General features: G+C 37.1%; 1 protein-coding gene across 15 annotated transcripts in view; it reads right to left on the reverse strand.

Annotated features, from left to right (window-relative positions):
- MCF2 (MCF.2 cell line derived transforming sequence) overlaps positions 1 to 24221 on the reverse strand; it is a 132128-nt gene that overhangs the window by 34088 nt on the left and 73819 nt on the right. For 12 of the 15 annotated variants that reach the window (XM_054250817.2, XM_054250816.2, XM_078363248.1 and 9 more), the window contains 6 exons: positions 15237 to 15356; positions 14316 to 14432; positions 12648 to 12797; positions 9604 to 9737; positions 9175 to 9289; positions 1816 to 1935 (listed from right to left, as the gene is read on the reverse strand). In XM_054250817.2, coding sequence (XP_054106792.2) covers positions 1816 to 1935; positions 9175 to 9289; positions 9604 to 9737; positions 12648 to 12797; positions 14316 to 14432; positions 15237 to 15356 — 756 coding nt within the window. The remainder of the gene's footprint in view (positions 1 to 1815; positions 1936 to 9174; positions 9290 to 9603; positions 9738 to 12647; positions 12798 to 14315; positions 14433 to 15236; positions 15357 to 24221) is intronic. The other 3 variants (XM_002763340.7, XM_035288292.3, XM_035288291.3) reach the window with 1 other exon arrangement.

A 24221-nucleotide genomic window follows, 5' to 3' on the forward strand; every position in this document is an offset into this window, starting at 1 on the left:
GAAAGACAATAATGAATACATGATCTCTGTTCCTATCGAGAAAAAAAGAAAATAATTAAGGAGCAAATTGTTTGAGCAAGAAGGATATATTGCTAAAAATATAATTTGATGTATACTTCTTCAGGCTGCAAAAAAAAAAAAAACCTTAAGATCACAATAATTAGCTGCAACAGTGATGTCATTAGAAGCTCATGCATTTCTGGTTATAGAAACTAAAAATTTTACATCACAGCCAAATGTGAATGAGGTTTTTCTTCTTCTAATATTTGTGGATTTAGAACCACCTATATTAAATGAGGTATACACACCAGCCAAATGTATTTCATATAATCATGGCCTTAGAAATCTCATCAGAGTTGTCATGTACCTGGACTACTTAACATACCTGAAGTCATAGGGTTTCTATGTCAAAAAATAACCCTTAGTGGCATTGCCTCCACTCTGTCAACTACTCACTCCCCGCAGTGTAGAGACTCAATCATAGTAGGAGTTCAAGAAATGTTTGTCAAAATAAAATAAACAAAACTGCAACCCAGAATAAGGAAGTGACTGGCCTCTGTACCTAGTGGGAAAACCAGGTTTAAAATGGAGAGCTGTTATCTAATGGAGATATACTTTCAATTTTATATGATAGAAAAGTTCTGGAGCTATTGTACAACAATGGGAATTTACTTATCAGTACTGAACTAAACCCTTTAAAATGATTAAGATGGCAAATTTCATATTATGTATTTTTACCACAATTAGAAATGGAAAGTTATTAAATGGAAAAAAATTAAGTCCCCCTTAATTTCCAAACCAGTTTGCCTCCTTTTTCCACTATATCATAGGGATATGTAACCTGTCCCGTCATCACAGAGATCTATAAGCATAATTCCAGAACTAGTTAACCTAACTGTTACTTCTTCAATATTTGTTTTCACATACTTATGGTTCACCCATAAAGCTGTTTGTATGCTGAGAATTCATCCTAAAACTCATGGCCTTGCTCTCACATAAAAAGCATGGCCTTACTCTCACATAAAAGCTAGAGTTTTTAAAGTATTAACGCCATTAACACAAACTTTAAGACTAAAAGAAATAATAAAAACTGCCTCTGTTGAGTACTTACTATATAGCCCAGTGGTGTGCCAGGTGCGTTATATACATCTAAATGAATATTCACAATTGTCCTGCAAAGTAGGTCATTTTATCCCCAACATATAGATAAGGACACGGAAGATTAGAAACCAATTTACTCAAGGTCACAAATAGTAAAAACAAGTAGATCTGTCTATGTGAGTCTCTATTTGGTTAAACTGCATATATCATAAAGCAGGCATTTAAGGAATTATGTCTTTACATGTTTCCATCATTTCCAAGCACCATATATCATTCTGAATACACATTTTTCTAGCTTCTCCAAAATAATGTATGCCCTTGCTGCTATTGGTGGGCTTGAAATAGTTCATGATATTGTCTCAGAGACGTCCTTTTACAGCTACATGACTCATCTGTAGTGTCACCCCTGGCCCACATTGAACAAAACAGACCAATATGATTGTTCCTAATATACAGGATGTTGTTAAGACGGGAGGAGGGCGAGGAATAAAAGACTACAAATAGGGTGCAGCATGTACTGCTCGGTGATGGGTGCACCAAAGTCTCACAAATCACCGCTAAAGACCTTACTCCTGTAACCAAACACCACCCATACACGAATAACCTATGGAAAAATAAAATAAGGAAATTCATAAGGGTTTATACTACCTAGTCCCACCAAAGCATATCTATTATGCTGTATAAATATAGAAAACATCTAAAACACAATCTTACCTGAGAGTTTTCATCTAAGTTTTCCAGTTTTTTTATTTTTTGTTTTACTTGAGCTATAGTCCCTGTTACATCAGCCAGTTCTGCTTGTTGGTTTAACAGAAATTCAACTTCAGTCACAAGCTAAAAGTAGGAAACAAAGAGCTTTTAAAACATAAAAATTGTCCCTTTATGATCAAGTTTTATACAAAATGCTTTTAAACAAAAATATTGACATGGAGAAATTATTAATCATATTAAAAATATTTTGTTATTTTATTCACAGAAATAGCTATAATCTGTTAAAATTTAACTTCATAGATATATCAATGTGTACTCACGATATATAAAAGATCACCATGTACATGTTTAGGTTTATATATGAGGACATGTATTTGCATAAATGTATAAATGTGAGGTTTATATAGGATGACATATATTTGCATAAATGTATACATGTAAGGTATGTATAGGTATATATACGTGTGTGTGTGTGTGTGTATATATATATATATATATATACACACACATCTAAAACACAATCTTACCTGAGAATTTTCATCTAAGTTTATTTTTGTCATCATTCCCCAGCTCTCTGATAAATGATCCTAAAAGCAAAATCCCTCCAGAAGTAATAAGGACACCTCCCACCCAGATCTTGATCTTTAATACTGTTTCCCAGAAAAAGAAACCAGGGCTCCTCAGGGAAATGGCTGATTCCATGGCTGAGGCAGAATAGGTACAGATGAACTTGGGATATATTTTTATGCCAGAAAGTGAGAAGGTGATTTATTTAAATGTTGGAGCATGTCACAAGGATACAGCAGCAGTTTGAAACACCAAAATAGTCAAGAACAGTAATAAATTATAAACCATTTTTTTAAAACTAGGAATTAGAAAAGAAGTCAAATCATCTCTCTTTGCTGATGATATGATTCTATATCTAGAAAACACTAAAGACTCTTCCAAAAGGCTCCTAGAATTGATAAACAACTTCAAGGAAGTTTTAGGATACAAAATCTCAAAGTAATACAAGCTATTTATGACAAACCAACAGCCAATATCATACTGAATGGGCAAAAACTGGAAGCATTCCCTTTGAAATCTGGCACTAGGCAAGGATGCCCTCTTTCACCACTCCTATTCAATATAGTACTGGAAGTTCTAGCCAGAGCAATCAGGCAAGAAAAAGAAATAAAGGGTATTCAAATAGGAAAGGAGGAAGCCAAATTGTCTCTATTTGCAGACGACATGATAGTATACCTAGAAGACCCCATCACCTCAGCCCAAAAACTCCTGAAACTGATAAGCAACTTCAGCAAAGTCTCAGGATATAAAATCAATGTGCAAAAATCACAAGCATTCATCTACACCAATAACAGACTTAAAGAAAGCCAAATCAAGAACAAACTGCCATTCACAATTGCTACAAAAAGAATAAAATACCTTGGAATACAACTCACAAGGAACGTAAGGGACCTCTTCAAGGAAAACTACAAACCACTGCTCAACAAAATCAGAGAGGACACAAACAGATGGAGAAACACTCCATGTTCATGGTTAGGAAGAATTAACATCGTGAAAATGGCTATACTGCCCAAAGTAATTTACAGAATCAATGCTATCCCCATCAAGCTACCATTGACTTTCTTCACAGAACTGGAAAAAACCACTATGAACTTCATATGGAACCAAAAGAGAGCCCGCATAGCCAAGTCAATTCTAAGCAAAAAGAACACAGCAGGGGGCATCACACTACCGGATTTCAAACTATACTACAAGGCTACAGTAATCAAAACAGCATGGTACTGGTACCAAAACAGAGATATAGACCAATGGAACAAAACAGAGGCACTGGAGGCAACACAACATATCTACAACTATACAATCTTTGATAAACCTGACAAAAACAAGCAAGGGGGAAACGATTCCCTGTTTAACAAATGGTGTTGGGAAAACTGGCTAGCCATGTGCAGAAAGCAGAAACTGGACCCCTTCCTGACACCTTACACTAAAATTAACTCCAGATGGATTAAAGACTTAAACATAAGACCTGGCACCATAAAAACCCTAGAAGGTAATCTAGGCAAAACTATCCAGGACATAGGAGTAGGCAAGGACTTCATGAACAAAACACCAAAAGCATTGGCAACAAAAGCCAAAATAGACAAATGGGACCTAATCAAACTCCACAGCTTCTGCACGGCAAAAGACACAGTCACTAGAGTGGATCGGCAACCAACAGAATGGGAAAAAATTTTTGCAGTTTACCCATCTGACAAAGGGCTGATATCCAGAATTTACAAAGAACTCAAACAGATTTACAGGAAAAAAACAAACAACCCATTCAAAAGTGGGCAAAGGATATGAACAGACACTTTACGAAAGAAGACATATATGAGGCCAACAATCATATGAAAAAATGCTCATCGTCACTGGTCATCAGAGAGATGCAAATCAAAACCACATTGAGATACCATCTCATGCCAGTTAGAATGGTGATCATTAAAAAATCTGGAGACAACAGATGCTGGAGAGGATGTGGAGAAAAAGGAACACTTTTACACTGTTGGTGGGAGTGTAAATTAGTTCAACCATTGTGGAAGACAGTGTGGCGATTCCTCAAGGCCTTAGAAATAGAAATTCCATTTGACCCAGCAATCCCATTACTGGGTATATATCCAAAAGACTTTAAATCGTTCTACTATAAGGACACATGTACACGAATGTTCATTGCAGCACTGTTTACAATAGCAAAGACCTGGAATCAACCAAAATGCCCATTGATAATAGACTGGATTGGAAAAATGTGACACATATACACCATGGAATATTATGCAGCAATCAGAAATGATGAGTTTGTGTCGTTTGTAGGGACATGGATGAATCTGGAGAACGTCATCCTCAGCAAACTGACACAAGAACAGAAAATGAAACACCGCATATTCTCACTCATAGGCGGGTGATGAAAAATGAGAACAGATGGACACAGAAAGGGGAGCACTAAACACTGGGGTCTATTGGGGGGAAAAGGGGAGGGCCAGTGGGAGGGGGAGGTGGGGAGGGATAGCCTGGGGAGAAATGCCAAATGTGGGTGAAGGGGAGAAGGAAAGAAAAGCACACTGCCATGTGTGTTCCTGCGCAACTGTCTTGCATGCTCTGCTCATGTACCCCAAAACCTAAAATCCAATAAAAAATTTAAAAAAAATAAAAAAATTAAAAAAAAACAAAATCAATGTACAAAAATCAGTAGCATTTCTATACACCAATAATGTCCAAGCTGAAAGCCAAATCACATATGCAATTTCACTTACAATGGTCACAAAAAGAATAAAATATCTAGTAATACATGTAGCCCAAGGAGAAAAATCTCTATAAGGAGATGTACAAAACACTGCTAAAAGAAATCATGGATGACAAAAACAAATGGAAAAAACATTCCATGCTCATAGATTTGAAGAATCCCTATCATGCAAATGGCCATACTGTCCAAAACAATCTACAGATTCAATGCTATTCCTATCAAACTACCAACGTTCTTTTTCACTGAATTAGAAAAACTATTCTAAAATTCATATGGAACTACAAAATAGCTCAAATAGCGAAATCAGTCATAAGGAAAAAGAACAAAGGCCGGAATAACACATTACCTGACATCAAACTATACCAAAACAACATAGTCCTGGTACAAATACAGACACACAGACCAATGGAACAGAATAGAGAACCCAGAAATAAAGCTACACATCTACAGCCATCTGATCTTCTACAAAATCAAGGAAAATAATCAAGGAGAAAAGGACTCCCTATTCAATAAATGGTGCTGAGATAGCTGACTAGTCATATAAAGAAGAGGGAAACTGGAACCCTACCTTTCACCATATATAACAATTAACTAAGGATGGATTAAAGATTTAAATGCAAGACCTCGAGCTACAAGAATCTTGGGATAAAACTTAGGAAACCCCATTCTGGACATGGGCCTTAGTAAATAATTTATTACTAAAATCTCAAAAGCAATTTCAACAAATACAAAAATTAATATGTGAGACCTAATTAAACTAAAGAACTTTTGCATAACAAAAGAAACTCTCAACAGAGTAAACAGACAACCTACAAAATGGGAGAAAATATTCACAAACTATGCATCTGACAAAACTTTAATGTCCAGAGTCTGTAAGGAACTTAAACAAACATGAAAAAATGCTCAAACAGAGAAATGCAAATCAAATGAGATACCATCTCAAAGCAGTCAGAATGGCTATTATTAAAGGGGCAAAAAGAAACAGATGCTGGTGAGGCTGTGGAGAGAGGGGAACACTGATACACTGTTAGTAAGTAAATTAGTTCAGCCACTGTGGAAAGCATCCTGAATATTTCTCAAAGAACTTAGGATAGAACTACCATTTGACCCAGCAATCCCATCACTGAGTATGTACCCAAAGGAAAATAAACCATTCTATAAAAAAAGACAATGCAATTGTATGTTCATTGCAGCACCATTCACAATAGCAGAGGCTTGAAATCAACCTTGGTGCCCATCAGTGATGGACTGGATAAAGAAAATGTGGTGCAAATACTCCATGGAATATTATGCAGCCACAAAAAAGAACAAAATCATGTCTTTTACAGCAACATGATGCAGCTGGAGGTCATTATCCTAAGCAAACTAACACAGGAACTGAAAACCAAACACAACATGTTGTCACTTATAAATGGAAGTTAAGCACTGGTTATACACAGACATATAGATAGGAAGAATAAATGCTGGAGACTGCTAAAAAAGGGAAAAGGAGGAAGGTAAGGGCTTAAAAACTACTGGATATTATTCTCACTACCTAAGTAACGGCATCATTCACATCTCAAACCTCAGCATCACACAAAATACCCATGTAACATACATGCATGTATACCCCCTAAATCTAAAATAAAAGTTGAAAGTATTTTTAAAAACACTAAGTAAAAATATTTTAATCAAATAAAGAAATAAAGGGAGAGAAGGGAAGGCTCTTGCCTCAGTCGAATGCCTAGTGTGGACTGATAAATGTGGACTGGACATGGAGGTTGAAAAAAGTCATTATTTTGCAACCATTATAGCAAAGATTTGTCCAGACAAGCATCATCAGTTGATGCTAAATCTATGGGGAAATTTTGATGAAATGCAGGATATTTGCATAACCTTAAATTTTCTCCCCACTCATTTACTACTAATTGGAATTGGAATAAAAGTAATTTTACAGTGCAGAAATTTAACAACATCCTGAATAGACAATCAAAATCCATATCAACAATAAGAGGGAAGCAGGCATCATTCACCTGCAGATGTGATTCCCTAAGGATACTTAACTAACGTGCTATTGTAGCTGGTCATACATACTAAGTAGAATCATGAGAAGATGTCAAACTCCAAATGAAGAAACTTTTATTTAAAAAGAGACTATGGCTGGGCATGAGTCCTTATAGCATGTACCTGAAATCCTAGCACTTTGGGAGGCTGAGGAGGGAGGATTGTTCGAGCCTAGAAGTTGGAGACCAGCCTGGGCAACAAAGTAAGACTTCATCCCTACAAAATTTAAAAATTAGCCAGGCACGGTGGTACGTACCTGTAGTACCAGCTACTTGGGAGGCTGAGGTGGGAGAATTGCTTAAACCCAGGAATCTGAGGCTGCAGTAGCTATGATTGTGCCACTGTACTCCAGCCTGGGAGACAGAACTATCTCAAAAAAAAAAAAAAAAAGGACTACATTCTTCAAAATGTAGAGTCATAAAAGACATAGGAAGGCTGTGGAAATGTTCTAGATTCAAGGACACTAAAGATACAAGGCAATGCAAGACTGGACCCTATATAGGATCCAGTTCTGAAGGAAAAATAAATGCTATAAAAGACTTGAATGAGTCAACTAACAAAATTGGAATACCAGTGGCAGATAATGTAAAAGTACTGCATTGTTAAATGTACTGAATCTGATATCTGTATTCCATGGTTATATAACAGAATATTCATATTAGAAAATAATGGAAGTATTTAGGGGGAAAGGGCCATCATGTATGCAACTTACACTCAAATGGGTCAGAAAAATACATTATGTGTCAGATCAGAAAAAATATTATCTGTGTGTGTGTATATATATATATATGAGGGAATACAAATAATAAAGCAAATTGAGTAAAATATCATTAAGTTAATATGGGAAGAAGGTATGTGAGTATTTCTGTTTTTCTTATATTTGTGATTTTTCTGTAAGTTTATGTTTCTATGTGTTTTTTTAAATGTCATGTTTCTAGACATATCAACCTGTCGACATGTCACTATGAGATACACTGTATCGGTGAGATTATAATCTAAGACAAACAACAGTATTGATTAAAGACAGAAATTAATGACTTGGGGAAACAAAACATAACCACAGGACACGAATTTGGTATGGATACAAATTAATATGTAAGTATAATCATAATGAGTATGTTCAGGAAAAGTGCTATTATCTGTATATTCAGTTGGAGAGGAGGGAGAAACACAAATACCTAGAAGGACCAAGAGCAACTTTTCCTGTTCTTTCTTTAGGGAAGGTTTCATGGAGAACATTTCAAAAGACGTTTGAATCAAAGGAAGGAAAATGCTGGTGGTAACTGAGCCCTATGTCCAGAGCACAGTGCTCCTCCCAAACCTAACTCTGATGAGCAAGTGAAATACAAAGACAGTAAGCCATTCATGGGCAGAAAACAAGCTGGGCACATGCAAGAGAGAATGAGTGAGTTTTCCTTGGATCCTCTGGTGAGTATATACTATGAAAGAGACTGTGAGAAGGCTGAATATGACTGAAAAAGGAAAAGAAACTAAATCTATGCATCTTGACCATATATGATGGATTTTCTAGGAGGGTTCAATTGGGATATACTTTTAATTATTTATTAAACTTATTTAATTTCATCTCTCAGGCTTTTCATGGAAATAAACTCCTGGATGAGAAATAAAAGCTTGTTAGGTCATACTAAATATGGTCATCATAGGTAGATGGGATTTAAAAACCAAGAAGGAAGTTGGTATTATTTTCTTGGAAAGCTACCTCATAACCTTGAACACCCTTTAGATCTACGATAAATTTGAATAACAAACCTCAAAGGAGAAAGTAACTTTGTCCCTTTCATGTATATTGGCAGCTAGATACTTTCTCAGAGGAAATGAGCGAGCTGAAAAAATAGAAGTCTCCAAATTTTCGTAGAGGTTTTCTTCTGTCTAAGCCAAGGTTTATTTATATTTGCCTCCTTTTTTTCTCTTCATAGGTATAAATGGGCATCTTGCAAGACAGGATTTCTGATGATTAAGAAGTGAGAACCTCGGTATAATGAAAAAAAAGTGTACAAAGAAATGTTTTAACTGACCTCTTGAAAATCCTGCTCAAACTTCCATAGTTGCAGATACTGCTCCATTTTTAATTGATGTTTTTCCCAAAATCCATCAAAAGCTGTTTCCATATCATGTACTTGAGTCAGCAACCTTAACAAAGAAAACTCAAATTATTCCTAAAAACAACTATCTGTTTTGTAAATATGTAGATAAACGTGGTCTGGACACTAAGAATTATAGACAAAATCATAGCCTATGACACTTGGTTCTACCTGTAGAGACTACCAATGTCCACAGAATCTCTTCTACAAGCAAAATCATCTCTGTCAGACAATCTAGAAATAAGTTCTCAGATTTCCAGAGGTCAAGGAATACTTTCACACTTAACATACTGCAGCAAAAATGTATAATTGCCTTTCAAAAATATAAAATAAGTAACTCTAAACCAAAAAGAGAGTACTCACTTATTAATAGTTTGCCAGTCACCACTGATTTGCTGATGACATTCTAGTCTTGAACTGACAGCTCCTTCAGTGTCAGGCACTTCCAGATTTGTTAGCAGAATTTTTCCTTCTTTGGTTACAGCTGTGATATCATTCTGTCCAAAGACACAACAGGAGTATCAGCTAATTAGTAACCTAAACTGAATGATCTGATGAGAAGGGAACATACAACCATGGCATGAAGAATAGAAACAGTAATTCGAAATGGCCTTTGCTTTCATAGCTCTCTAAAAATTCACAAAATTGTAAAATCTCAGTGCCTCAAAATCTAAAAGCTGTGAGGATCCAAGAAGCCCCTGCCTCAGAGATGGATGTTGCAATTAATATAGGATCATTATGGGAAGAAGAACCATGTGCTCTATTTGTAGCCTCCTTCTCTAACTGATAGAAAATTCCAATCCAGTCCATTCCATTCTGCTAATACTTGTATTTATTTTTATTTACTTTTTTAGATATAGGGTCTTGCTATGTTGCCCAGGATGGACTCAAAGTCCTGGGCTCAAGCAATCCTGCTGCCTCAGGCTCCCGAGTAGCTGGGACAACAGATATGTACCACTGCACCCGGCACTGTTGTGCTAACACTTTTAATTAGTTTGAATAAAGCAATAATAGTACAATAAAACCTACCATAGTATAGAGCATATAATTGCAAATAATACTTAATGCATGTTCAGAGACAGTTAAATACTTTTCCTACTAATCCTTAATTGTCACTAATCACTCCCTGCTTTAAGTCTTATTTTATTTCACATTTAGATTTAATTAATTCATCACATATATGCCTCTATTCAGGTCTTAACTTCAGTGGGTAATCTAACAATATAGCCCTTTCTGAGACATCTAAGAGTCATTTAAGATTTCTTTCAGATGGTCCAAGAGTCCCTTGAAATTGTAGACAAAATTTGACTGTACATTTATTCTGAGAACAGATTCCATGACACAATCACCAACATGAGTAATAACATCAACATTAAAAGCCAATGTTTATGAAGTACCAACTATGTACCCAACATCGTTATACATACATCACTTTCTTTGCCTCATTTCATCTTCACAACAATCCTACGAGGTATGATGCATCATCATCATTATCATCAATGTAAAGATACAGAAACTGCAACTCAGAAAAGGTAAGCAAGTTGCCCAACAACATGCAGTTTATGAAGAACAGAGCTTTCTTTCCTTGGACAGAGTTTTGTTTTTACATTGCTATTCAAAAAGTCAGTTTCTTGAAAATCAAACCACTGTGAGATACCACCTCATACCAGTCAGAATGGCTATTATTAAAAAGACAAAAAATAACAGCTGCTGGCAAGGCTACAGAAAAAAGAGAACGCTGATACATACTTGTTGGGGGATGTAAATTAGTTCGGTCACTGTGAAAAACAGTATGGAGATTTCTCAAAGAGCTTAAAACAGAATACATTCAACCCAGCAAACCCATTACTGGGTTTATATCCAAAGGAAAATAAATTGTTCTACCAAAAGACACATGTACTCATATGTCATTGCAGCACTATTCACAATAGCAAAGACATGGAATCAACCCAGGTGCCCATCAGTGGTGGACTGTATAAAGAAAATGTGGTACATATACACCATGGAATACTATTCAGTCATAAAAAAGAATGAGATCATGTCCTTTTCAGCAACATGGATGCAGCTATAGGCTATTATCCTAAGCAAATTAATGCAGGAACAGGAAACCAAATACTGCATGTTCTCACAGTGGGAGCTAAACATTAGGTATGCATGGACATACGAGATGAGAACAACAGACAGTGGGGACCACTAGAGGAAGGAGGGTGGGAGGGGGGCGAGTACTGAAAAACTACCTATCTGGTACTACGCTCAGTACCTGGGTGACAAAACCATTCATACACCAAACCTCAGTATCCCATAATTTATCCATGTAACAAACCTGCACATGAACCCTCTGGACCTAAAATGAAAGTTGGAAAAAAAGTCAGTTTATCTTTTAAATTTAAACATATATCTCTTTATATAGCTTGAATCTTCTAGTGCACACAGGATGTCTATTATCAGATGAAAGAGATGAGTTATATGAATGCCAAGTGTTGTTCAGCTTATTCTTAAACTTTCTGAAGTGGATCCAAAAAATATTTGCTGATTATCTGAATCTTGCTTCAGAGTCCTTCACAAAGCAACACTCCACAAAGACCTGGGTAGGAGAGTACAATTTGCTACCCCTGGTCTGCTATAGAAAACATCAAGACCTAGTATTCTGCAGAGAAGAGAACTTATAATCAATCGAACAATGTTAGCCTTGGTCACAATGCTAGTTCACAGCAAAGATGGGACAAGAAACTCTGTCTCCTGACTCCTCATCAAAAATTAAAAATACAGCCATGCATCACTTAATGTTGGGGATTTGTTAGGAAAAATGCATTATTAGGTGATTTCATCATTTTGTGAACATCACAGAGTGCATTTACACAAACCTAGATGGATAGCCTACTACACACCTAGGCTACAAGGTAGAGCCTATTGCTCCTAGGGTACAAACCTGCACAGAAGGTTACTGTACTATATACCGTATGCAGTTGTAACACAACAGTATACATTTGTGTATCTAAACATATCTAAACATAGAAAAGGTACGGTAAAAATATGGTATAATCTCATGGGACCACTGTCACATATGTGGTTCGTCATTGATCAAAACAACATTATGCAGTGCATGACTGTACATAGTAAAACAAAACCAAAAAAAAAAAACTATTTCTTTTTCTGGAGCATGTATAAGATATTTGTAAATAACTTCTCAAAATAATGCACCATTTACAGAGGGAACACTTAGATCTAACATATCCAGGACATTCTTCTCTTATAAAGTATTATTTTTTTATAGTTTTTAAATATAATATATAAATGTCTTTTATCTCCACTTATGCAACAGTCAGTGTAAAATGTACATAATTAACACCTCTCCGGAAAAAGAAAGACCATGGAAATCTTTCATCTGTCAACTCTTTCAGACATACCTTCAACAGATGATACCTTTCAGCACGAATTGCCAGAATTTCTTCTATTGAGGGAATATCATCTGGTAGTTCTGTCTCAGCCAGTTCAGTTCCAAAGGACTGTAACATCTGAGCCATTTCTTTCACTGTGAGTGCAAAATTTTCTATAGCCTGCAAAGAGCCAGTGATCATTTTAATTCTATGGTAACTCTGTAAGCATATTAAAAACTGGATCAGTAATTGTATTTGTTTCTATTGGGGGTATAACAGCAAACACATATACTAGGAACTCTTCTCCGCTAGAGATATATGGCATTGCTCTTAGCAATCAACTGTAACTCTTCATCTAAGCCTCTACAAAACTGAAGGAAGGTTAAGAGTCTTCCTGAATATCTTTTATCCAAATCTCTTTACTTATTACTTGGACACTGATGAAAACTATTTATTAAAAATGCCATGTATTGAGTAATTTGTTTAATTTTCTTGTAAATTATAGTGTTTTCCTTATTCTATAAACTCTGCAAATGGCAATATTGCTTTATAATAACTTTACTTCTGAAGAGAGATGAAAACAGTAAAGTCACTTCATGTTTGTTTATTATCATTTGTGATTAAGCATTAGCATTCCAAACAAGGTGATGATTGAAGGAAATGGGAGAAAAACTCCTCACAACAATTCATTTCAGGTGCTATAGAAGATTTGGAATGGTAGTCCCAAAGCCTTTGTTGCCATAAAATGGTAAGTAAGGTTTTGTTGTTTATTTTGTTTTCAAAACCAATTACTCTGAGAAAGAAGGGCAAAATGTAGAGACCATATGGCAATCTGTTTACCATGTATCTCAAAATACTTGCTTGTTTATTTATAGCATTACAGGTTATTAAAAGCTAGGCATTGCTAATTTTGGCAATACGTCTTCACGCAAATGAATTGTTGAATGAATGCATTGTTAAATGAATTAATGAAATGCTGAGTGAAGAACAAGTATGAGAAAAATGGAATCCTAATTTAATGGTATATCATTAATCTCTTTCTAAGAGTTCCCCTATCTCTGAGATTAGAAGTCAACATACTTATTTACCACAGACACACTTGGGAGCTGCAGGGCCCTTGTCTATTTGTAAATTTCTAAAATAGATGTACTCTTTGTTACAAATCTAAATGCCTCAGAAGCATCACTAAGATGATGAGATTAATAATACTACGTGCATTTTTTGATCGTTTGCCATATGCTAGGCACCATGTAAAACATTTTATATTTGCTATCCCAGTTCGTCTTTTTAAGATCCCTATGAGGTAAGTTATTATTAGTCCCATTTTACAGTTAGGAAAACTAAGATTCAGATAGGTTATGTATATTGCCCAAGGTCATATAACTAAAAATCAGCAGGTCCAGGATTTGAATCCAAACTCTTTATTTCTTCAAGTTACTACATAGCCACAGGAGGGGTTGGGCAGAGTATGATCTCCTTATTCCCTAGTATTCTGCTTAAATTGCCATCCTCAGTGACTGCTCATTATTTCTAGATATATCCTATGGAAGAAAACCAAGATGTTGAATTCACACATATTTGAAAAGTGAGGGCCCCAGAAATCTTTTCTTTTTTTTAAATAGGAAAAATTTCTAGAAGTAGATTTAAAGGCTAACATGAAGAACTACAGGCTCTACAGTAAGGGCAAAGACAACATACATTTCTGAAGATGATCCATTCACTGTGGCAGTACTGCAAGGTGCCGCCTAACTCAGGGGTTAATTGCTTGTCATCAATGTATGTCAGCAAATCACTAACTGAGCTCAGCATAACAACCTATATAAATAAGCAAGAAAGATACTGTTAACTGCCCTTCATGCCATCCCTCCATTAAACTGTAAAATGAACTTTAGCAAACATTTAGCAGAAAGTTACCTCTGATAAATGGTTTTAACAGTTCTCTCCTGTACATGCCCCCACACATGTGTACACTATCTTCTTCAGATAATAACAGTTTTTTTTACAAAACATTTTCTGTAAAACGAAATCAATCTCCACAGAAACCAAAACGCCTAATTTTCCTCCATCTAAAAGTTTGCAGTTAATGGTCTAGCTTCTAAAAGAATGCTATGCTCACAACAAAGAAAAGGACTTTATGTAGTAAGTTATAATTTAGCAGGAGGGACTGACCTTTTCAAAGTATCCAAATTTATGAGCACCCTATTCTTAACCTTAAAAACATATAAAATATATTTGAAAAGTCAGGTACTCTGGACTAGCTCAGGATGTAAGTTCATGGGAGTTCAAATACATAAAACATACATTCAATTTTACTAAAAATAAAATTTCTTACTTCTATACACATACATATACATATACACACATACACACATACATATATACACACATATATAATATATATGACTTTTTTTGCAAAAGTAATTGTTTTAAGTCAATGAATCAATTTCTTTTTTAAATGGCAAGTGAAAGACTTTTGGGCATTTCAAATGTATACTTTTAAAAGACAAATTTTAATTTTTTTCTTTTAAATGCTACATGGGCACATGTAAAATATAAACAGCATGGTGCAAGTCTTTATGAGAATTAGAGGAACAAAACATTTATATAATATACTCTTACTGGTAATTTAAGCATGAAATCCTCCTGACTAAACCGAAATCCAATGTCTGTGAACGTTCGTTGAAGAAAGCTGGTAGGACGTAAAACCAAAACCAAATGCAAGTTCCCAGGGAAGGAAGCCTATAGAAAGAAAGAACAAAAGAAAGAAAAAAAAATGTCAATACACACTCAACTGAGAACATATCATAAAATATGTAATTGAAAAAAACAAACTTTAAATTCATAAAAGCCGGGGGAATGATCCAAGATGGCTGATCACTAACATCTCGGGATTGCAGCTCCCAGTGAAAGCGCAGAGAACGAGAGGATGCCACACTTTCAGACAAATTTTGGTCGCTCACGGAGCAGAAGATTCCCAGTGGAGGAGCTGCACGGGTCACCAGCGCGACTCTTGTGACCGGAGCAGTGGTTTCGCCGGCACCTCGGTGCGGCAGCTCTCGGTGCACAGTAAACGGGACTGGTTCCCCTTCTGACCGAGGTTTGGAGGAGCCACACGGGTCACCAGCGCGACTCTTGTGGCTGGTGCAGCAGTTGTGCAGGCACCTCAGCGCGGCAGCTCTTGGTGCAGAGTAAATGGGACTGGTTCCCCTTCTGACTGAGGTTTGGAGCTCCGAGAAGGCAGGGTCGCCTATTAAGGACTCAACAAGGAAGCCAGACTGGAGATTCCCGGGCAGAAAAGCACCATCAGTCTTAACGCCGCTGTTTTGGCCGGCGCAGTGGATTGCTTATATTTCGGCCCTGGGAATTAACAACTTGGACATCCACTCGGAGACCTAATTTGAAAGTTGGTAATTACAAAGATGACAGCTGGATAAATTTACAATGATGGGAAGAAACCAGCGTAAAAAGGCTGAGAATACTCAAAATCAGAATGCCTCTCCCTCTACAGGGGATCACAGTTCCTCATCAACAAGGGAACAAGGCTTGATGGAGAATGAGCACATCCCATAAACAGAATCAGGCTTCGGAAGATGGATAATAAGAAACTTCTGTGAGTTAAAAGAACATGTTGTAGCCCAATGTAAAGAAACTAAGAACTTTGAAAAAAGGTTTGATGAAATCCTAATGAGAATAGACAACTTAGAGAGGAATATAAGTGAATTAATGGAACTGAAGAATACAATACAGGAACTCTGAGAAGTATGCACAGGTTTAAACACTTGAATTGTTCAAGCAGAAGAAAGGATATCATAGGTCGAAGTCCAACTTAATGAAATAAAACAAGAAGACAAGATTAGAGAAAAAAGGATAAAAAGGAATGAGCAAAGTCTCCAAGAAATGTGGGACTATGTGAAAAGACCAAATTTACATTTGATAGGTGTACCTGAATGTGACGGAGAGAATGAATCCAAGCTGGAAAATATTCTTCAGGATATTATTCAGGAAAATTTTCCTAAACTAGCAAAGCAGGACAATATTCAACCCCAGGTAATACAGAGAACACCACAAAGATATTCCTCAAGAAGAGCAACCCCAAGGCACATAATCGTTAGATTCACCAGGGTTGACACAAAGGAAAAAATACTAAGGGCAGCCAGAGAGAAAGGTCAGGTTACCCACAAAGGCAAGCCTATCAGACTTACAGCAGATCTCTCAGCAGAAACTCTACAAGCCAGAAGAGAGTGGGGGCCAATATTCAACATTCTTAAAGAAATGAACTTTCAGCCCAGAATTTCATATCCAGCCAAACTAAGCTTCACAACTGAAGGAAAAATAAAATATTTTATGAACAAGCAAGTACTCAGAGATTTTATTACCACCAGGCCTGCTTTACAAGAGCTTCTGAAAGAAGCATTACACATAGAAAGAAAACAACCAGTATTAGCCTTTCTAAAAATATACCAAAAAGTAAAGAGCATCAACATAAAGAAGAATTTACATCAACGAATGGATAAAACAGCCCATTAACACCAAATGGCAGTAATCCTAAATTTAAATCGACTAAATCCCCCAATCAAAAGATACAGCCAAAACCCAACGGCATGTTATATCCAGACCCATTTCACATGCAAGGATACACAAAGACTCAAAACAAAGGGATGGAGAAAGATTTACCAACCAAATGGAGAGCAGAAATAAATAAATAAATAAAAAGCAGTAGTTGCAATTCTTGTATCTGATAAAATAGATTTTAAAGCAACAAAGATATAGTGGTAAAAGGATCAATGCAACAGCAAGAGGTAACGATCCTAACACCCAGATACATAGAGACTTAGACTCAATGAGACAGAAAATTAATAAGGATATCAAGGACTCGAACTCAGATCTAGAACAAGTAAACTTAATAAATATTTATAGAGCTCTCCACTTTAAATACACAAAATATACATTCTTGTCAATACCATATCACACCTACTCATAGGTTTAAATGAAACATTGATTGGCCATTATTAATACCCATTTTTTTTTAGAATAAAGCAACATTTCTGTTCTCTCTCCCTCTTTTTCTTCCTCTTTCTTCCTCTCCTCCACTCCTTTTTTTTCTTTCCTTCTCTCAAAAAAAGAAAAAAAGGAAATCAACTTGTAGACCTCTAGATTCAGGTCGGCAATGTCTGTCTCATTGCCTAATTTCCTTCCTTCCCTTCTCTCCCTCCCTCCCTCCCTTCCTTCCTCCCTCCCTTCCTCCTTTCTCCCTTCCTGCCTTCCTTCCTTCCTCCCTTCCTAAAATTAAATAAAATAAAATAAATTAATTTATAAAATCCAGGAAAAGGCCAACACTTTACAAATGGATATTGATAAAATCTAAAAACATGGAAATAGTAAGAAAAATAATGTAAGGCTTCAAGTAAGATCCTTGCAACACTTCTGGTATGGAATTTTCTCACACTAGACAAGTAGATCCCATGTTATGAAGAAGTAGACTCTAGATCTTTATTTTAAAGTTAGTTATTTGAACTCAAATGGCACTTATTTCCTATAAAAACAAACAGAATTAGGTGGCAGGTTGATCGGACAACCCTAAAAGCCAAAGGGGTTTTGTCTGTGTATTTCCATTAAACAATAAAAGAACACATTTATTATGAAATTACATTTTTATTTTAATATAAGAAATATTTACTGAACATCTTCTATGTGTCTACTTCATGTATTTAAATGAATGACTATCATGCTCTGTTAGGCATTGAATGTTCACAAATTAACAAAATACAACCCCTACTCAACAGTTCAACTCCAGAGTCCATTAGTAATCAGCAACTCTTTGATTGTTAAAGATAAGTATAAGATTGATAAAGATTGATAAGTTGATAAGTAATCAAATGAATTAGAATAATATACAAGGGGCAATGGTAGTACAAACTCTCTGAGACATAGAAAGGCCAAAAAGATCTCGAAGCATAACAAGGAATTAATTGGATCAGAACGTCGTTCCAGTCCACCAATGTTTCCCCAACTTCTTGAACTTACTGGCACATAGTAGGCAGTCAAAAATAACTGCTATACTAAAGAATTCAAAAGGCAAAGGAGGGCACCTTGCAAAATAAGTGGAGAATGGAGTAGCATAGCCCAATTTTAACAATAAATCACCATGTACTAAATGTCTATTCTGTCCAAAGGATTTTGCCATTATTATCATAGATTCTCTTTATAATAATGCTATGAAGGAGTTAGGTTACTCACTTTTACAAATAAAGACAGTGAGACTCAGAAAGTTTAAGTATACCTTACCCCAGCTGGCAAAGCCTTGATTTGCCCCTAAGTCTGTTCTCTTAATCACTAAACTACCTGAAAAGGCCCTAGTTAAGAGAGCTAGATGAAATGCTGTCGGGGGACAATGGGAGATGGTGTTGGGAAAATGGGCCAGAACCACATCAGAAGGGATCATGGTTTTTTTTCCTGGAGGTTAGGGGAGTCTTTAAGAGGTTTTGAGCAGCAGGCAAAATGGTGAGATTTGCATTTTAGAAGGATCACTTTGGCCTTGGGAAGAACTGGATTTGAACAAGAGTAGAAGCAGACAGATGAGCTAGGAGGCTGGTACAGAAATCCAAGCCAGGAATGATGAGTTTCTGAACTAAAGCAATGGTAGCAGGAAGAAGGGTAGAATTTAGGAGGTACAATCGGCAAGTCATAACCACCTGAGGTACTTACTGAGAAAGGAGGGACTAGGAGGATCGAACTCCAGATTTGGGACTTGATTAATTGGTTGAATGGTACAACCTTCACTGAGATAGGGAAACACAAAATAAACAGGTTTTAAGGAGGGAAACAAGATTCTGATCCCCATTCATATACATGTTAGGTTGGAAGGGTCAGCAGGACATCCAGATGATGTCCTTCAGACAGCTGTTTGTGTAAGTAAGAAGGGAAAAAAGTCTAGGCTAAGAGTGCAGAATCAAGAGTCATCAGCCTCAAGATGGCAGATAAAGCATCATAGAGCAAAATATATGAAAAATGTTCCAACGTCAATTATATTTCAGGCATGTTACAATATTAGTAATTAAACAAAACTATAAAATAAGAATTAATAAGATATTGTGGGGCAAGGAGTTTATGGAAACTCTCTGTACTTCCTGTTCAATTTTGTTGTGAACTTCTAAAAAATAAAGTACATTTTAAGATAAAAGAAAAAAGTTACTTTCACCAGGGTATAAGACAAAGACTTTTTGGGAAATTATGCTCAAAACTGGGGATTTTCTTAATTCAATTTGAGATGGTGATAAAACATAAAATGTTAAGTGGCAATGAGAACTAGAGTAAATAAAAGAGAAATGAGTGTGATATGCACAATCAGTAAATTAAAAGAGCATAAAATTAAATTGATAAACAATGATTATCAATATGCATAAATTGGGATGGTTGTTCTACTCATAATTCCTCCAGCAGGCCATGTCTGTTACTTTCTTCCTTCATCTGAGAAACTACTCCCCCTCCTATTATTTTACACATTGGTTCCAAATGAGAACTCTTATTTTCCTACATGGCCCTGCTTTTCCAACACACAATGATTAGCAGTGATTAGATGTATGATTAGGGCCAGACATGGTGGTTCATGCCTGTAATCCAAACAATTTGGGAGGCTGAGGATGGAAGATTGCTTGAGGTCAGGAGTTCCAAAACAGCCTGGGCAACATAGTGAGACCCCCATCTCTACAAAAAAATTAAAAATTATTTAGTCATGGTGGTACACACCTACGGTTGCAGTTTCTCAGGAGGCTGAGCGGGGAGGATCGCTTGAGCCCAGGAAGTTGAGCCTGCAGTGAGCCATGATGGTACTACTGCACTCCAGCCTGGGCGACAAAGCGAGACCTCATCTCTTTAAAAAGGAAAAGAAAAAAGATTAGCATGAACATTTGATGTAAGCAGGGCCAAAGAAGTCCTGCCCTAGGATTTTCAAACTAATACAGAGTGAAAGAAACTTTGAGGATGCCATTTAATAGCAGCTGGTTGCCAAGGGCCTTGCTGCTGGAGAAACATTGAAAAGAATAAAGTTAACATGTATAGAGAAACAGAGTGAGAGACCGAGAAACAGAAATAGAGTTCTAATGGTAATGCATATCCTACCTTCTATTATCTACATAATGTATATTTTATTTTATGTTAGGTGTATGTATTTTCCAGCTGGGCATGGTGGCTCACACCTATAATCCCATCACTTTGAGAAGCTGAAATGGGAGGATCACTTGAGGCCAGAAGTTCAAGGCCAGCTTGACCAATATGGTTAAAACCTGTCTCTGCTAAAAATACAACAAAATTATCTGGGTGTGGTGGCACATGCCTGTGGTCCCCACTGCTGCGGAGGCTGAGGTGTGAGAATTACTTGAACCCAGGAGGTGGAGGTCGCAGTGGTCTGAGATTGTGCCACTGCACTCCAGCCTGGGCAACAGATTGAGACTATGCCTCAAATACACACACATACACACACACACACACACACACACACACACGTATTTTCCAGTTATTGCAGGAATTAAAAGAAAAAATAAATATAAAGTCACTTTTCAAATTTTTATTTTAGGTTTGGGGGTACATGCAAAGGTTACATAGATAAACACGTGTCATGGGGGTTTGTTGTACATATTATTACTTCACCTAGGCATTAACCTCAGTACCCAATAGTGATCTGTTCTGCTTCTCTCCCTCCTCCCACCCTCCACCCTCAAGTAGACCCCAGTGTCTGTTGTTTCCTTCTGTGCTCATGAGTTCTTATCATTTAGATCCCATTTATAAGTGAGAACATGCAGTATTCAAGGAACTTAAACAAATTTACAAGAGAAAAACAACTCCATTAAAAAGTGGGCAAAAGACATAAAAAGTTACTTTTTTAAATCTAAAATATTAATAAGATAGTTTTAAAATTTTTCCTTAGATTCTTGAACCTCAGGACAAGCAGGTTTGGTTAGAATATTTTAGGAATATGGATAAAGACTTGTTTAAAGGGAGAATCTGACAGGGACTTGTGGGAACTTTGGGCCTTGTTTTGTTTTGTTTTGAGATGGAATCTCGTTCTGTCACCCAGGCTGGAGTGCAGTGGTGCATTCTCAGCTCACTGCAGCCTCTGCCTCCTGGGTTCAGGCAATTCTCCTGTCTCAGCCTCCCGAGTAGCTGGGATTACAGGTGCATGTCACCATGCCCAGCTAATTTTTTTCTTTTTTTATATATTTTTAGTAGAGATGAGGTTTCACTGTGTTAGCCAGGATGGTCTCGATCTACTGATCTCGTGATCCGCCCACCTCAGCCTCCCAAAGTGCTGGGATTACAGGCGTGAGCCACTGCGCCTGGCCCTTTGAGCCTATTTTTAAATGGAAAGCATGGATTCTATTTTTACCCCCTTCATTTTGGGAGTTAAGCCTTTCCTTTTTCTTCACCTGGGTAAATTCCCATTATATTATTATATTCCCCTGCCTTGAACCTGTTTATTTTTTCACTTTTAAATTAAATCGAAAGCACCCTACTTTTGCCAACATTTAAAGAAAAATTACTTTTATTCTTTCATGGATTCTAGGTTGATCTGGTTTCCTCTCTCTCTCTCTCTCTCTCTCTCTCTCTCTCTCTCTCTCTCTGACTTCCCTATATTTCATATTCTCTTGTATCTAGAATTCTCTGGATACAAGAACCTGGTGCTGACTTCAAACCAGGGATACTCACCCATCTCCAAAATTATGTGCTGGGGAGGAGGGTATCGGAGGATACTACGGGAATAGAGAGGGCTATGTGGCAACTCTCTGCCTGAGGCAAGGCCCGCTCTCTACTCTGCCTTTCCTAGGAGATCAAGGCTGTACCAGCAGCCAGGTCCAGAGATGGCTAATCGCATAGCAGGGAACAAAACAGAAAGAAAGGAGAGAGAAGGAAAAGCACTGTCTGCAAGACAAGTAGGGGAGTGATTTCAAGCAGGGGTAGGGTATTCAGCTGCTCATAAGTCAGGGATTTTATGTTGGATGTTCATTAAACCTGTCATTGCTCTATTTAATAAAGTGGTTTATCCCAAACATTGATAGCTATATATGACAGCTATATAAATTGCTTCTAAAGATAATTCTATATTCTAATCAGTTCATTCTTCAGTAAAACCTTCTGATTATCTTATGTGGGTAACACCCCCCATGGGCATGGAGGAACTGTGCAGACCCCAAGCACTATTAGTGCCTGAAGTATAACTCACTGCTTACTTATATCTAGCTTATATATAAAAAATCATACTTAGTCCCATATAATCTTTCTATATAATAACTTACTGCTTACTATATTTAGCTTATATAATCATACTCAATTCCACATAATCTTTCTATATAATCATATAGGTATTGTAGTTGGAACTGTACTGACACATTTAGTGCTGATTTATAGAATCCTTCTATATTACCATATAGTAGTTTATTGTAGGAGGAATGCCTGGAGCAGTCACAGAACAGAAGCAGTACATGGGAAAACAGCCAGACCAGGACAAGAACCAGAGATCCAGGCAGGGTCGTCCCTGCCTGGAAGGGCTTACACTGTATGGCAGGCTTGGAGCAAGAGCCTCTCCTCCTGATAAAGGATTTGTAGTACCTTGCATCCAGTTCCTGTGGAAAGTAGGCCTCAGGCCTGAGAGCCCGCAAATAACCAAGGGAGAAGAACCACTCTGGTGTGACCAGTCACGACAGCTGTACACCCTGTCAGACTTTTCTTGCTTCTGTGCTAGCTCAAATCATTCTCCCATAAATATCTTAAGAGAAGAGCACAAGTCTATCAGCTCCCACTGCACTGGCTTCCAGTATCCTTCTATTAGAAATCCTTTGAAGTCTCTAGCCCCTAGATAAGAAGTATTGCACACCTGTTGCACATGGACCACCTCATTGCCTTGGTGATCTAATGGGGGTGGACCCCTTTTCTGTACACGACCCTCTACTACTGGGCACAGCATAGTCCCCTACTGTGCATGACCCACCCCTCTGCCCAGGTGACATAATAAGGTGGCCCCCTTGCTTGTGACTCACGTGATTATGTATGCCCTATCACTAAGCCTATAGATGATGACCTCACTTATGACCCTTCCCCCTGCTTGAACCTAATAAATACAGACGCTTCTGAGCATTTGGGCCTCGCCTGTCTCCGCTCATAGGTGGCATGGCCCCCTGAGTCCAGATGCTCTTCACAAGTTCTTCAATGTCCTGTCTCTTTACTTCTTGGACCCTGCACTTCAGCACAGCATAAGAGGCCAACAGCCCTTCAGCATACATTCTCATTCCTTAATTCCTTCAAAATATTTAATAATTCACTTGTCACAAAAAGCCCAGAAAAACTGTGCTTTAGAAGAAAATGCATTATCAAAGAATAAAAACTACATAATTACATTTACAAACTTTTTTGTTATTGCATAATTTTAGAATCCCTTTTGCATGTCTTCCTAGAGCACAAGGACTTTTTTTTTTTTTTTTTTTTTTTTTTGAGATGGGATCTTGCTCTGTCTGTAGCCCAGGCTGGAGTGCAGTGGCACGATCTCGGCTCACTGCAACCTCCACCTCCCGGGTTCTGGTTCAAGCAATTCTCCTACCTCAGCCTCCCAATTAG

Source organism: Callithrix jacchus, chromosome X (assembly GCF_049354715.1).
Source record: "Callithrix jacchus isolate 240 chromosome X, calJac240_pri, whole genome shotgun sequence".
Lineage (NCBI taxonomy): Eukaryota > Metazoa > Chordata > Mammalia > Primates > Cebidae > Callithrix > Callithrix jacchus.